Raw genomic sequence first — 16,268 nt, 5'->3', positions numbered from 1 at the left:
TATAGTCTATGGTATGACTCGGCCGGGGTTTGAACTCACAACCTACCAATCTCAGAGCGGACACTCTAACCACTAGGCCACTGAGTAGGTCTCAGTTGTGTACGCAAACTTTTGACTGATCTGTAGTTAAACGGTAGGTCTAGATCAGGGGTGTCCACATTTTTCCGCCATGGGCTGATTACTGAATTGTCAAAGCATCCAAAGCCATTTAGATTTTTTTTTAAATTATGTAAAAAAAATTTTGCTAAAAACAGATCATATATATATACTGTATATATAAATACAAAACTTTGGGTCAGCTTTGTGTTTTAGTTGACACATTTTATTTTTAGTTTAGTGAAATTCCATTTCATTTTCATTCCCATGACCGTATTTTTCGGAGTATAAGTCGCTCCGGAGTATAAGTCGCACCGGCCGAAAATGCATAATAAAGAAGGAAAAAAACATATATAAGTCGCATTTTTTGGGGAAATTTATTTGATAAAACCCAACACCAAGAATAGACATTTGAAAGGCAATTTAAAATAAATAAAGAATAGTGAACAACAGGCTGAATAAGTGTACGTTATATGAGGCATAAATAACCAACTGAGAACGTGCTTGGTATGTTAACGTAACATATTATGGTAAGAGTCATTCAAAAAACTATAACATATAGAACATGCTATACGTTTACCAAACAATCTGTCACTCCTAATCGCTAAATCCCATGAAATCTTATACGTCTAGTCTCTTACGTGAATGAGATAAATAATATTATTTGATATTTTACGCTAAAGTGTTAATAATTTCACACATAAGTCGCTCCTGAGTATAGGTCGCACCCCCGGCCAAACTATGAAAAAAACTGCGACTTATAGTCCGAAAAATACAATACATCTTTTTTTTCTTTTTTGTAAAATTTGTATTGTTCTTTTTTTGGTTTGATTTTATTTAAAAATGATGCTGCGGTCCAACAAAATTATAGCTGCAGGCTGCAAATGGGCTCCCGTTCCACACTTTGGGCACCTTTGATTATACTACAAGTTACCAGGACAAGTTTGTTAAGACTATGTAAAAAAATACACACAAAAATTAGATTTATTATTAATTAATCAAAGAACCGTGTTTTGTTTTGCCACTTTCTTGTGTCATTTTTAACTCTAAATCTAATTTTGGCCTAATTTTTGGGAGCAACTGTATATCCAAGCGTAATATTACGGCGTTAATCGATGTTATGCACATGTACTGTATATGAGACCCATGTTCTTTTCTGGATGGCCTAATGGTTATTGGTTATGTCACCCCCTGTTATTTTGACATGCAATTGACAGAATGTGAATGCATTATCATTCAGACACTTTGTGGACAATATTGTTGTTCCTAAAAATACTTACAGACATCAGCTTTAGTCAAAAATGTGGGATCAGTGTAGAAAAGAGGAAATGACCTGGCGCAGGCAGGCCTATCTGAGGGCACGCTGTATGCCCCCTCTTTACAATGCGCTCAAAGGGAGCCAGGCGGGGCCTTTTTGAAGTGCCTGACCACCCCGCAGGCAGCCTCCAAACCTGCCGCCGCTGAACTTTTATGCCATTGGCTGGAAGTTATACAATATTTATCCTCCTATTGATGTTGTTTTGAGGAAGTGATCCCAAGAAATACCTCACAGCTCCAGAGAGACAGAGAGCGCATAAGCAGCAGTTTCTTTGTCGTCTCACATCAACAGCCTTACAATTACGTTTGCGGCGCCCCCTATGGGCTGTGTTCAAAATACTTTGAAAGGCACGCCAGCTACATGGAATACAAATATCCTCAACGTTCTTTAATCAATGGACAAACTCAATGACATATGGACAACTAAATGCTAAGTTGCATGATGATGGCCATGTTTATCAACTAATCATTTTTCACACACATGCTTGTGAATCCTTTAAAGGTGTGTACCAAGTTCCCTGATTCGGCAAAACACCTTAAAAAGGTCATATAATGATGTTTTACTACATTTAAAAACTTCTTAGTGGTCTACATAAAATGTAATGGTGCTTCTTTGATCAACATGTTGCATAATAATAATAATAATAGATTTTGTTTGTAAAAAGCACTTTACATTGAGTAAAAACAACCTCAAAGTGCTACAGTGTATTAAAAAAAATAAAAAGATAACGAAAAATAAATAAAAATAAAAGCCAAATAGCTAAAACTAGTATGCATATATCTAAAAAAAATATTTTTTAAAAAGAAGGGTTTTTAAGTCTTTTTTAAAAGCATCCACAGTCTGTGGTGCCCTCAGGTGGTCAGGGAGAGCGTTCCACAGACTGGGAGCGGCGGAGCAGAGAAGCCATTGTTCGTAGTTTTGTCCTCTGTCCGGAGCGGAGGTGTCGTGTGGAGGATTTGGGGGTGAGTACCGTATTTTTCGGACTATAAGTCGCAGTTTTTTTCATAGTTTGGCCGGGCTCCAGTGTGACTTATATATGTTTTTTTTCCTTTTTTACTATGCATTTTCGGCAGGTGCGACTTATACTCCGGTGCGACTTATACGCCGAAAAATACGGTAGTTCTTCGAGGTAGAGGGGGGCATTTCCATGGAGGCACTGATGGTTTACAGACCATCTTTAAGCCATTTTATAAACATCTGTTAAGGATGCACTGTTTTGTGGTTGGTCTTATTTATGTGCCTCCACTTTGACAGCGATTTCTCCTCGTCAGCCATGTTGTTTTTTTCGGCGCTTCCTTAGCGAGTCTATTGACAGATATAAATTTGAACTACACGCTACTTTGTATTAGAAATGGCAACAGCGGAGGATGCGTGTGCATGTACGAGATAGTCTGCCCCGAAACAAGAGGATAGAGAAAAAGAAGGAACTTATTGACCACAGAGTCGGATTACAGTGACAAACTCGCGCAAAGCACTTTGAGGTAAGTGTTCATCATATATGGAGACATCTGCTGACGCCACCAATGGAAAAAAAACGTCACAAATTGGGCAAATTCCAAACGACTCGTTTGAATGGAGTATGAAGGAAGGCAAGATTGTTTTATAAATATCCCCGCCATGCCTCCATGGTTTAATTTACCATTTTAAAGACTTACGCAGAACCCAAATACACAAAAACAGCTTGGTTTTGCATATTAGGAAACCATTAAAGTTACAGGAGGATTTTTTTTTTTAGAAATGTTTTGAGCCCTGTGACAATTTTCAAGTCAGCCTAGCGTGGAACTTTGGGATTTAATCACAGGACCGTGTATTTGTCTGAAAGGTAATAGTACAGGCAACACAAGAAAGGTGCATGTTTTCACCAATTTTCACCCTTTTGTATGCAACCGTTAATGAGTAGAAGAGTGAGCTTAGACCAGGGGTCGGCAACCTTTACCACTCAAAGAGCCATTTTGACCAGTTTCACAAATTAAAGAAAATAATGGGAGCCACAAAAAGCTTTTGAAATTTAGAATGAAATAACACTGTATACAAATTATTTTTTTTTTGCTTTGTGCTATGTATAAACCAAGGGTCTCAGACACGCGGCCCACACCTAAATATGAAAATTGAATGTTAGTGCTGCCCGCAAGTTTTATATGAATGGCGCTTGACACCGTCATACTTTTAAATCCTCCCGATTTTTCCCGCAGACTACGAATTTCAGGGCAACTATTCTCTTGAACGTGCCGTGATGGTACAGCATTTAGCGCCCACTACAACCAGCGTGCCGGCCCAGGCACACATTGTATGGGGCTTCTGCTTGCTCACGTAAGTGACAGCAAGGCATACTTGGTCAACAACGACACAGGTTACACTGACGGTGGCGATATAAAAAACTTTAACACTCTTACTAATAATGCGCCACACTGTGAACCCACATCAAACAAGAATGATAAACACATTTCTGGAGAATATCTGCACCTTAACACAACATAAACACAACAGAACAAATACCCAGAATCCCATGCAGCCCTAACTCTTCCGGGCTACATTATACACCCCCGCCCACCTCAACCGACGCACGGGGGTTTGGTGGTAGCAGGGGTGTATAATGTAGCCCGGAAGAGTCAGGGCTGCATGGGATTCTGGGTATTTGTTCTGTTGTGTTTATGTTGTGTTAAGGTGCAGATGTACTCCCGAAATGTGTTTGTCATTCTTGTTTGGTTTTGGTTCAAAGTGTGGCGCATTATTAGTAAGAGTCTTAAAGTTGTTTTATATGGCCACCGTCAGTGTAACCTGTGTGGCTGTTGACTAAGTATGCCTTGCTGTCACTTGCGTGTGCAAGTAGAATATGCATACAACAAAGGGCTGGGCTGGCACGCTGTTTGTACAGATTGTAGAGGGCACTAAATGCTGTACCATCATGGCACGCCCTTATTATTATTGTTAGGGTGAAAATCTGAAAATATTAATCCCGGGAGTTTTCTGCGAGAGGTACCGAAATCCGGAAATCTCCCGGGAAAATCGGGAGGGTCGGCAAGTATGCAGCTGAGCCGCATCAGAGTGATCAAAGAGCCGCATGCGGCTCCGGAGCCGCGGGTTGCCGACCCCTGGCTTAGACAAACAGTCAAAAATTACACCATGGGAAGAGTCTTCATTAAATCTACCATTGGGGTTGATTATTTAAAAGATTGTTTTTAAATGGGTATATGTTGATTATTTTCAAAATCCGTTTTTGATGTCAATGTTGCATTGAGTAGAATAATTGTTGCCATAGTGACGATGTGCGTCCACTTTCTGTAGCTGACATGCTGCCTTTTTTTACACAGCAAACTGGTTGACTGAATCGACAACAGCGCATCTGCTGGTTGCAGTTTTTATACTACTTATGTGTTTTAAAGGCCCTCTTCATGTTCGCAAAACCATGACATCATTTGTAAATATCAAGTCGGCGTGGTCCTGGAATGACACGGAAAAACAACACAAGCTCCGATTAGATACGCCACTCTCGGAATTAGGGCAGAAACATGGACATGTCAAGAGTAGAGCGCCAACACTTTCCTGCCATTCTGACACACACACACACACACACACACACACAGACACGCACGCACACACTCAAAGCCCTAGCGTCTACAGCCTAACAATGTCTCCATTGTCTTGCGTCCTTTCACTGGCAGCAGGGGACGGCTGGAGTGTTAACCATTTCCCGACTGTGTGCCTGGGCGTTATTGTGTCGGAGGTAGCCAAGAAAGGTCTCGGGGATGCAAGATGTATGGTAATTAGCGCGGAGGAAGTGATGGAATCTGTCCATTTTCACTGCTGGCAGGACCTCCCACCTGAGTCTTTACAAGCATTCACCCTCACTTGTTTCAGCGGAATGCTGACAAGTTGTCCATCCGAGAAAAAAAAGGAGAATATTTTGAACAAAGTTTCAGGGTGAAGACGTCATAATGACTCCACGGATCCAAGACAATGGGCCTAAAGGACTGCATGGACGTGCTAGGTTATTGTTGGACTAGACAAGACGCCGGATCAAATTCACCTTTTTTTGCTGGTTCTTTCTTTATTCTGGACAAATGGGGATGAGGGGGACTTCCTGCGGTCTGAATAGACCGTGCACCTGGACTAGACAGACAATTGCGCAGGACTCCGGGAGGGCCCAGGCTGTCAATAAATGACACTGTGGTCAGCAGGCGCCACCCACACACTGAAGACCCTTAAGACCACTTTACCTAGACCTTCCCTGGCGGCATGTAATCCAGATGTTTGTTTAGGAGGGGTCACGGGGGTTACATCATCACTTCAGGCCCATGTCGAGACGCAGCGTCGGGCCTGAGAGCACCTTTTAGTCTTTGTGTGTGTAAGGCTGGTGTCTGCATGGCAGACGGTTCCCATGGACGATTCATTTTGTGTTGACTTTGTCCGCGAGGCAACAATAGTTGAAGAGTCCTGCTGATCCTTTAATGGAACACGTAAAAGTATTGTTTGGGCGACAACATTACAACACACATTGCAATGTGCGTATATTGCGATTACATAATCTCTGTCCATTGACACAGAAAACATGGAAAACGAATAGCACACTTGTGTTGGTCTTTCTACGTACTGCAAGTTATCTTAGCTGGCCCCTCGGGGGGTTAAGTGCAAGTGCAAATATAAACTCACTGCGGAGGAAACAAGTCGGACAATAGCAATCGGGCACTGGTAAACTAAAGTTCATGTTGATTTTTCCTGCAAGTTCTCTTCCATTTCTCTCAGAAGAAATAAAACGACTCCCTTTTCTGTTATCTGTATATAAAAGTGTGGCTACCGTAAGCTTAAAATGTTCCAATGTGTTGTAATATTGTTTAACAAGCAGCCAGCCGCCACCAGCAGCCATGTTATGAGCAACAAGCCAGATCTCTCCATGTAAAATCACTAATAATGGACTAGAACATGCACCCAGGAGAAGGCTTAGCCAGCAGAGACGAGCCAGTCCTTTAAATAAGTCAAGAACCAAGGGATGCTGGCATTCCAGGGAGAACATTGCATAAATCCTGCTCGGCCGGAGGTGTATGTGAGTGTAAATGAGCCTGTGTGTGTGTAAAGAGACTGTGAGAGATTCATATAATTGTGTGACTTGGGAACGTCCATCTTTGCCTTTCAGGGGCCCTTCTGCTGGGAATTCCCTGGACAGTCAGATCTGAGCCTTCACCAATTTCATTTGGTGAGAGACCTTTGAATTCCAAAAATATCTTGCAGGATTTTTTTGGTTGATTCCACACCACATAAATTAACACCTGCTAATTTGATGATGATTTCAATTAAAACCAAATGAATGGATCATGATGATGCTGTTGATCACGCTGTGTTTTGCTTTGTGCTAATTCAGTGCTGCTGCTTATCTTTGTGTTTTTTGGCCGTTTGGGTGTGGGAATTTTGAACTACTCATACATTTAACCAAACTAAACTTCATCAGACACTTTGTCTCTCTGTATTCCTTTTTTGTCTCATACCTAACCGGCCTGGATTAATCTTATTTTACTTCCCTTTGTGAGTGATTTCACCATCTTTCTAATCTCCTTTGTTCATGAAATTAATCACCTTGATAATCCAATCTTGTCGATCACCTGATTTTCGACTGCCGTTGATGATGAAATGTCACTATGAGAAATGTTTGTCTTGATCTGATCTTCGAGTTCAGACTGCTTTCACTTTTGTGGTTCAGTACTCTGGTCCGGCCCACACTGGTATTTATGTCATGGGACCAGAAGCTGCCCAGTAAAGTAGATCGGACAATTTTGTGCTGTGTTTAACCCAGGTTATTCTGATAGTAAGCTATTTTTGCCATCTAATGTTTCACTTAAGGTTGGGTGAACCAAACCGTACCAGAGTTCACTTGCAAATGTGCCAGGGCCCATCTCTCAACCGATCTTGGTATGCTTGTTTGGTACATTCTGGGGTTCTGATAAGAGTTGGATAACGTTTACGTATTATCAAATCGGTACTTTTGTACTGGTGTATAAACAGTAGGAGTGTAACGGTACGTGTATTTGTATTGAACCGTTTCGGTACGGGGGTTCCGGTTCGGTTCGGAGTAGTACCGAACGAGTTTCCACACGGACATATTAAATAGCGTAACGCACGTTGTGTAAACAATGCACACCAAGGCACACCACTAGCATCAATTTGCTTCGACTCCAACAGAACATAGTGGCCGATACGGTTATCGTACTGTTTTAAAATGATTGTATTTATCGTTGTACCGCGTTTGTGCGTTGGAGAGTCTGGAGCGCGGGAAAACATTGGTAGCCAACGACACAACAAACGTATTTTACGCTTACAACATGATTTCGTAGTAAACTACGTACAAATATCGGCATATTTTACACTGACAAAAAGCTATTTTTAACTAATTTGATCATCATTGCGATAATATGGTTATTGTACTGTACGGTGTTTTTAGAGAGGGTTAAACAGTTGTTCGATAATTGCACAACAAACGTGCACCACATCGTTTATTTCGGAACATGGCTAATGAATTGACGCTAGGGGTGTAACGGTACGTGTATTTGAATTGAACCGTTTCAGTAGGGGGGTTCGGTTCGGAGGTGTACCGAACGAGTTTCCACACGGACATATTAAGTAGCGTAACGCACGTTGTGTAAACAATGTACACCGAGGCACACCACACGGCATGCTAGCAGCTAACGGGCTACGATAGACTGACCACACGTCCTCTTTTCACCGGACATGTCCTCTTTTGCGGAGGTGTCAGGGCGGAGTTTCTTAAATGCCTCGAATGTCCGGCATTTTGAGTTAGGGTTGCGTGTATTTTCAATGTACGTTCAGGGTTAAGATGGGGTTAAAAACAAAACAAATTGTGGGAGCAGCAGCATTCGTGAGGGAGGGGCAGAGACAGAGAGAGAGCGAGAGAGTTATGATAAACGCGCATGTGTTGCCAGGCTCTGCTTTTTATCCATAGATTTATCAGATTACATTGTTTATTATCTATAGCAGGGGTGTCAAAAGTGTGCCCCGGAGGCCATTTGCGGCCCACAGCTATTGTTTTAAAGGCCCACGGCACATTCTAAAAATACTATTAAATTAAACAAAGACATAACAAAAGTGAAATAAAAAAGCTTAAAGGTTAAATGTAATTTAGAAAAAGTTGCAATGTTGACCAATAAAACAAAGCTGTTTTTTTTCTTTCAAACTGTCATTGCTCAAAACATAATATTGAATCAAAATCAATGTTATTATGAATTATTGACCTATACAAGGTTCCGATTACTTCACATTAAATATTCCACTAAGGAAAATATTTTTGGTGGAAGATTTTGCAAATTTGGTAAATAAATAACCCAAAAATGTATATTTAGTTGTTTTCTTACTGTACCGAAAATGAACCGAACCGGGACCTCTAAACCGAGGTACGTACCGAACCGAAATTTTTGTGTACCGTTACACCCCTGATAAACAGTGCGTAACACAATACCTACAACATACAAAAACAAACATTTTGTCCAAAACAATACTTTTTTGTTTTTATGGAATATTGTGACATGCAAGTTAAGGCTGAATGATTAATTGCATCTGCAATTTAAACACAATGCGATGAAATGCGACTTATTAACCGCAAAGAACGCGCAGGCAGGGAGAGAATGTCTTGTGTGGTTAAATACCTGCGCATGTAAGAATCAATGCATGTTGGGTCAATGTGTTAAGGTTGCGATAGAAGTGTCATTGAAGCGGCTTGCTCTCTATACTGCTGAGTGCTCTGAGTGCCCTCCTTGCCCACTGTCCTTGTGGTCTATATGACATGCAATGGTGGTTCTTTGGTCAAAATTGTGCATAGATTATGTTTTACAGATCGTCTTCAAGCCGCTTTCTGACCGTCTCTTCAGCATGCACAGTTTTGTGGGCGGTCCAGTTTATGTGCTTCACTTCGACAGCGTCTTTGTTGTAGTGTTTAGCGCTTCCATAGTAAGTCTTCCGACAGATTAAGTGAAAACTATACACTACTTTGTGTGAGAAGTGGCAAGAGAGTAAGTTTTGTAATATCTAGCTTCGTCTCACCGTCACACATGACAGCCGTCAAGCGAGAGCTTAAACTCAAATACAAAAAACACACTTCCAGCCTTCACAATAAAAGCGCTGTGCTGACAAGACTGCAGGTCGAAGTATTTAGTATGTTTATAATTGTATTATTTAGAACATAAAATATATGTATATGTACAATACATTTGATCACATATTGATGTGTTACATGTTTGTTAAAAAACACATAAGAGGACCTTGATGAATTAATCACATATTAAATCGCAATCGCAAAAATGAGGGGAAAAAAAGTAGGTTTAACCCCCAATTCCAACCCTTGATGCTGAGTGCCAAGCAGGGAGGTAATGGTTACAAGGTAATGGTTACAAGGTTTGTTAGTTAATCCTCAACGTATTAATTGAGCAAACTTAACTTGATATTCAGATTTCTGGTGTTCTTGAATGAACCTCGCTGTGAGTGACATTGACGGATAATGGGTGTTGTTATTGCTCGTGCGGAGAGCAACGTGTGAGCGAGTTTAAGAATACCTTGTTGAAACCAAGCACTGCTGTTAGTGTCTAAAGGTTATGGATTATGGGTTATACTTGTATAGCGCTTTTCTACCTTTTTTAAGGAACTCAAAGCGCTTTGACACTATTTCCACATTCACACACTGAGCATGGGTGAAGTGTCTTGCTCAAGGACACAACGGACGTGACTAGGATGGTAGAAGATTGATTGAACCAGGAACCCTCAGGTTGCTGGCACAGCCACTCTCCCAACCGCACCACGCCGTCCCCTCTAAAGGTTGGCGATTAAGTGTGAAATGAGGGTCACATTGAGACGTGCCCCTGTCACCTTTTTGTTTCATTTCAGTATCAAAATAAAGGAATTGTACTTAATTTCGGGTTATTACCATTGACTTAAGCACGAGTGTCATTATGGTACCACGTTTTGGTATGCATCCCCGAGTTTGGGTTATAGCATTCACACTTCACCAAACGGACCGTACCAGCAGAGCAAACACACCAGAGTTCACTTTACCCAGACCAACCATGGCAAATGTGAACTCACCTTTAAGAATCCTGGAGGAGGCTTTGTGGTGCAAAAACCCAGAAAGGATTTATTAAACTCCCCTGGGGGTAAGTGTGCTGGTTTTTGCTTTGTTTGCCTTATTAAGGGTGTGTTGTTTTTGCACATTCTTCCTCTTGTTGACTGTAATTAACAAGCCCTTTAAAACACAAAAAAACGTGCTTGATTGTGAAAACGAGACAACTGCGAGGGTTCAGATTTTTGTGTACAACAAAAAGGAAGTTGTTCCTTGTCTGCGTGTCTTCGTGCGATTGCGTCCTTGCTAGAACTTGTTTGACGAGGTCTGGCAGGATCATATTTGGGTGCGCCCGTCTGTCTTGCGTGTGTGCATCGGTGTCATACAAACACACTTTTCACATCCTCGCGTTTTGAAGGCGTAACCCGAGTTTCAGATGACAGGTTGTCGGGTCAAGACGTCACAAGTGGGCCTACAACAACTTGAACTCGTTTCACCCTGAAGCAACACTAAGTAGGCGTCGGATAAATGTGTTAATCGCGGTTTACTCGTGGTTTACAGGAACAATTAGGTTCAATAATCAAATTTTTGATGCTCTAACACAACACGACACTCCGCAAAATTGTTCATGAATTGTTCCCTACATACTCCAGATTTTGGCCTATTGAGTGACAACACTGCGTGCTACTGTATTAGCACTGGAGGCCGTCTCGCAGGGAAACTTGTTTTGACAGAACTCCAGGTGTCTCATTGTTGGCTTTGGCATGGTTCAACAGATTTACCAATTAGCACTGGGCCGAGGGCACGGGAATAGTGGGAGTGCTGGGGAAGAAATGCACCGGGAGAGAAAGGACGGATAAGGCTTTGGCTGCAGTGATGGAATGAGTGCTTAGGGTTGGCCATGTTTTTTCACCTCCGTAGTACTGAGTCACAGGGAAGCAAGGTCCAGTCGTGATTCATTGTGTGTTCACTTGTAGCTCTTTCAATCAGAGCTAGGAACCTTGTAGAAAATTGTGTTGGCATTCAACTCTCAGAATGTTCGCTGCAAGTTCAGAATTGCGAGGGATTAATTACTATGACAAACCCATTTTATTATTCCCAAGAAATGTCTGCACAAACACTGCATGACTGTTTGTTTGTGTGCGATGCTAAGTCTTCTACTCCTGAACCGCTGCACACCATTTGTCAAAACATGCACCTTTATTGTGTTGCCTGTGTTATTCATGCTCTGACAAATCAACCACACGGTGGCGCTATGGGCAGTTTTGACATTTCTCTCGATGCGCTCAACGAAACACCCACTGTAACTATTTGGTGTTTTGTCGGCTCACCACCAAATTAAGTACACACTTACTTAAAGGGGAACATTATCACAATTTCAGAAGGGTTAAAGCCATTAAAAATCAGTTCCGAGAGATTATTTTATTTTTCGAAGTTTTTTTCAAATTTTTACCCATCACGCAATATCCCTAAAAAAAGCTTCAAAGTGCCTGATTTTAACCATCGTTATAAACACCCGTCCATTTTCCTGTGACGTCACATAGTGATGCCAAAACAAACAAACATGGCGGATAGAACAGCAAGGTATAGCGACATTAGCTCGGATTCAGACTCGGATTTCAGCAGCTTAAGCGAAATTGAAGAAGAAACTGAAGCTATTGAGCCATATCGGTTTGAACCGTATGCAAGCGAAACCAACGAAAACGACACGACAGCCAGCGACACGGGAGAAAGCGAGGACGAATTCGGCGATCGCCTTCTAACCAACGATTGGTATGTGTTTGTTTTTAAATGTTGTAATGTTTTTAAGCTAAATTATTGGTAAACACAGTTTATGTATAATAATTTACGTAAAACCGCGAGTAATGAATAAAGTTTTCATCAATTAATATATTCTGTAGACATACCCTCATCCGCTCTCTTTTCCTGAAAGCTGATCTGTCCAGTTTTGGAGTTGATGTCAGCAGGCCAGGGAAACTAGGGTCGATATTCTTCTCTTGATCATCTTCGGGACGGTGTGAGCCAAGACATCCAGGGGGTTTAGCTCGCTCGTCTGCGGGAACAAACTGCCGCCATTGCTTGCTGTGCTACCGAAGACCTTTGTCCCTGAATACCTCACACGCTCCGGCAGATTCAATGGGGGTCTGGCGGCAGATTTCTTTGACTTTATCGTTGGAAATGCATCTGCTTTGAGTGTCGCAGGATATCCACACTTTCTTGCCATCTCTGTCGTAGCATAGCTTTCGTCGGTAAAGTGTGCGGAACAAACGACTGACCATTTTCGTCGACTTTCCCCACACCCTCGTATTTTGAACAACATTCGTCCAATTTCTTGCCACTTTCGCATCTTTGGGCCCCTGGTGCAACTTGAATCCGTCCCTGTTCGTGTTGTTACACCCTCCGACAACACACCGACGAGGCATGATGTCTCAAAGGTACGGAAAACAGTCGAAAAAACGGAAAATAACAGAGCTGATTTGATTCTGTGTTTGTAATGTGTTTGAGAAAATGGCGGATTGCTTCCCGATGTGACGTCATCGCTCCGAGAGCGAATAATAGAAAGGCGTTTAATTCGCCAAAATTCACCCATTTAGAGTTCGGAAATCGGTTAAAAAAATATATGGTCTTTTTCCTGCAACATCAAGGTATATATTGACGCTTACATAGGTCTGGTGATAATGTTCCCCTTTAAGTACGCACTCGTCTGTACATTCTGAGCAAGATTGGTACAAAAACATGGCTGCCAGAAAGCAAAACCTAATTTTAGTTGACATTTGCGAGACTAATTACCATTTGTCTAAAGATTAAAAAACTTTCAGGATATTTACGGCATTTTCCGGGCTAGACAGCACCCACCAAATTTTAGAATAAAAAATTGTTTACTTATATTAGCCGCACTGGACTATAAACCGCAGATATACCGTATACCGGTACGAAATATTTTGTGAATGTTTATTTACCTACATTAATTGTTTCCAAATGGTGCCTGTCACACAGCAGTAAAACAAAACAGCTACCTCTCCAATCAGCAAAACAGACTCAATAACTCCATGGTGACGTTGTGGTGAATTTACGAAACTGAAACAATGCAAAAACAATGCCATTGTAAGTGAACAACACTAACACATAGACACTTGTAAATTTATTAGCATATTCGCAAATGCTAACGACGCTACCTTGATTACATTACGATAGCACGTACAAATATGCATGAAAACACTCCTACAGACATCACACATGGGTTTGTTAGTAAGTATGAATTGTTTTAGTTGCATTGTAAATCTTACAAATGTTGCTTGGAGTGATAAATACAAATCATTTCGTGCAAAAATGTTATGGATGGTTTTATGGCATGAAACAGAAAATACATTTTCGAACCACAGCACCTGCAGTGAGTGAACTGATCCAAAAGATGGCGCCATAGCACAAACAATAACATACCTTTTCAGTGTCTCTATTGGTGTAATATGAAAACTATTTGGTTAATATATAAACGTTATGGCTGTTAACAAAGAAAAATCCATAAATTAGCCGCACCATTTTAAATGCCGCAGGAGATAAAGCATTGGAAAAATGGAGCAGCTTATAGTCTGGAAAATACGGTATATTGAACGTAAACTAGCATTCCTTCCAATGTATTTTGATCACATCCCATTGGGGGCGCCACAAATGTAATTTACAACTATGTGAATCATTCAGGACACCCTATATCTCCTGTGTTCTGAAAAGTATCCCAGAGAAGACTAAGAGCAGCAAGAAAATGGAGCGCCGCAGCAAAGCAGAGACGGTGTAATAAAATGCAACATGTGTTACCGTGTTCATTCGGTTTTTCATGTGTCTGTGGCTTTCATAAGCAATGGCAATACAAGAGTCATTGTTAAGACGCAAGAACAGCAGCACCCGCTGCTCGTTTGAAACAGTGATACATTGCTTTTAGGTCAGAGTCTTCAATAACACGAGGAAAAGTTGCTGGATTTGTTGCATTTTTGAAAAGAGTCTGAATACTCGCTAAATATAGCAAAAAGTGAAACACTGATCTCTCCTGCTACATCTTCTGTGCCTATGTGATGGTTCAAGAAGTGGTGGGGTGATGCTGGCACGGAGTTATAACAACAAGCTACATTTACAGGAAGTCCTATTATAATGTGTTTATGAGCGAGGGCAAGCAGCTCGCGGCAAATTTAATTGTGGCGGTTCAATTGAACGTATGGGAAACAAAGCGGATGATCAAACTTGTAATAGGATTGGCTAACTTTAAAATGTTTAGTATGTGACACTAGAGCTGGGCGACATGGCCTTTTATTAATATCTCGATATTTTTGGGCCATGTCAGGATACACGATATATATCGCGATATTTTGCCTTAGTCTTGTATTAATACTTGATGCATATAATCACACCAGTATGATGATTCTATGTGTCTACATTAAAACATTCTTGTTCATGCTGCATTAATATATGCTCATTTTAAACTTTCACGCAGAGAGGGAAACCACAATTAAGTCAATTTACAAAAACTGTATTTATTAAACAGCAGTGGCACAAACATTCATGTCATTTCAAAACAGAAAGTGCAAGATTGTCAGAGACATTTTAAAACAAGCTATGAGTGCACTTTTGTGCATGATGTCACTATGATGCCATATCAAAACAACACTAAATTAAAGTGCACTTTTTGTACAGAATAGATAAAAACAAATACAGTGCAATTTTGTGCATGATGTCACACATGATATTTAAAAAACTGTCAAATAAAAATGAGCTTCATAATAGGAAATCAAAAAGTATATGTCTTTCGTTCTGTGGTAGGTTCTTGCGGACGTTATCGCCTTCTGTTGTAGATTTTTTTTTCATACGGTGTTGATCTTGAAATTGTTGTTTCGGCATTTTGTGAGTGTGGCACCGAACGGAGATGTTGACATGCGGAGTAAGCACTCTTCATTCTCTAGCGGGTGACTTTTCAAATGATGCTACAAATTAGCAGTGGTGCTACTTTTTTGTAGCAGCGTTTTTGCCGCATAATTGTTCGACATATTCCCGCTTGAAGCCAAACCACCGCCAGACGATGCTGTTTTTCTTGGGAATTAATTCTTCCTCCATTTGTTACCAGATTCGCACCTTCTCTCTCTCGTAATACCAATGGCAACGCACCGTTAGCATCACGGCTAATGTTACCCCATTTAGCTACCTCTCTGCTCGGGGAGGGCGTGTGACGTTGCACGCGCGACAGTATGTGACGCTTGTTTTATGTCTCTGTGAGAAGGAGAGACAAGAAAGAGTGGGAAACGCATATAGTGTAATGCCCGCAGCTAAAAGCAACTGTGTAAGAACATATACTCAAATATCACGATATAGTAATTTTCTATATCGCACAGAGACAAACCCGCGATATATCGAGTATATCGAAATGTCGCCCAGCCCTATGTGACACAAATCTCTAAGAAAGAAGTAGCAATAAGGAGGATATTCCTCAGAACGAGTTAAAGTTGTGGATGAGTACACGGTCACAGTCAAATTTAAAGTGAATATGTGGCAGAATGCTGAGGGATTCCATTGAGCCCGTAAGCCGTCTTGAATTCAGTTCCTTGTTTATACCAGGAGAGGGGCTTTTCTTTGAGGTTTGCAGTAGTGAACATGGGGGATCCGCTCAACTGCTTTTTGGCGACCAGCATTGTCACCGCCTGCTCGTGCGCTCCAAACAATGCTTTCAGGTTCACCAGGCCAGCCAGAACCAGACTAAACCCCTCCAATTTATTTGATTATGTGTCTTGTCTACAGTGCCGCGAAAGACCTACCTGAACT

General features: G+C 41.2%; 1 protein-coding gene across 24 annotated transcripts in view; it reads left to right on the top strand.

The window, feature by feature from the left end:
* Positions 1-16,268, top strand: part of tcf7l2 (transcription factor 7 like 2) — a 218,660-nt gene that overhangs the window by 84,584 nt on the left and 117,808 nt on the right. For 15 of the 24 annotated variants that reach the window (XM_072914123.1, XM_072914124.1, XM_072914122.1 and 12 more), the window contains exon 5: positions 6,546-6,605. The exons of the other annotated variants lie outside the window; for them this stretch is intronic. In XM_072914123.1, the coding sequence (XP_072770224.1) occupies positions 6,546-6,605 (60 nt within the window). The remainder of the gene's footprint in view (positions 1-6,545; positions 6,606-16,268) is intronic. 24 annotated transcript variants of the gene reach the window in all.

This window comes from Nerophis lumbriciformis, linkage group LG11 (genome assembly GCF_033978685.3).
Source record: "Nerophis lumbriciformis linkage group LG11, RoL_Nlum_v2.1, whole genome shotgun sequence".
Lineage (NCBI taxonomy): Eukaryota > Metazoa > Chordata > Actinopteri > Syngnathiformes > Syngnathidae > Nerophis > Nerophis lumbriciformis.
The sequence above is the reverse complement of the archived record's forward strand: the minus strand, read 5'-3'. Positions and strand labels throughout refer to the sequence as shown.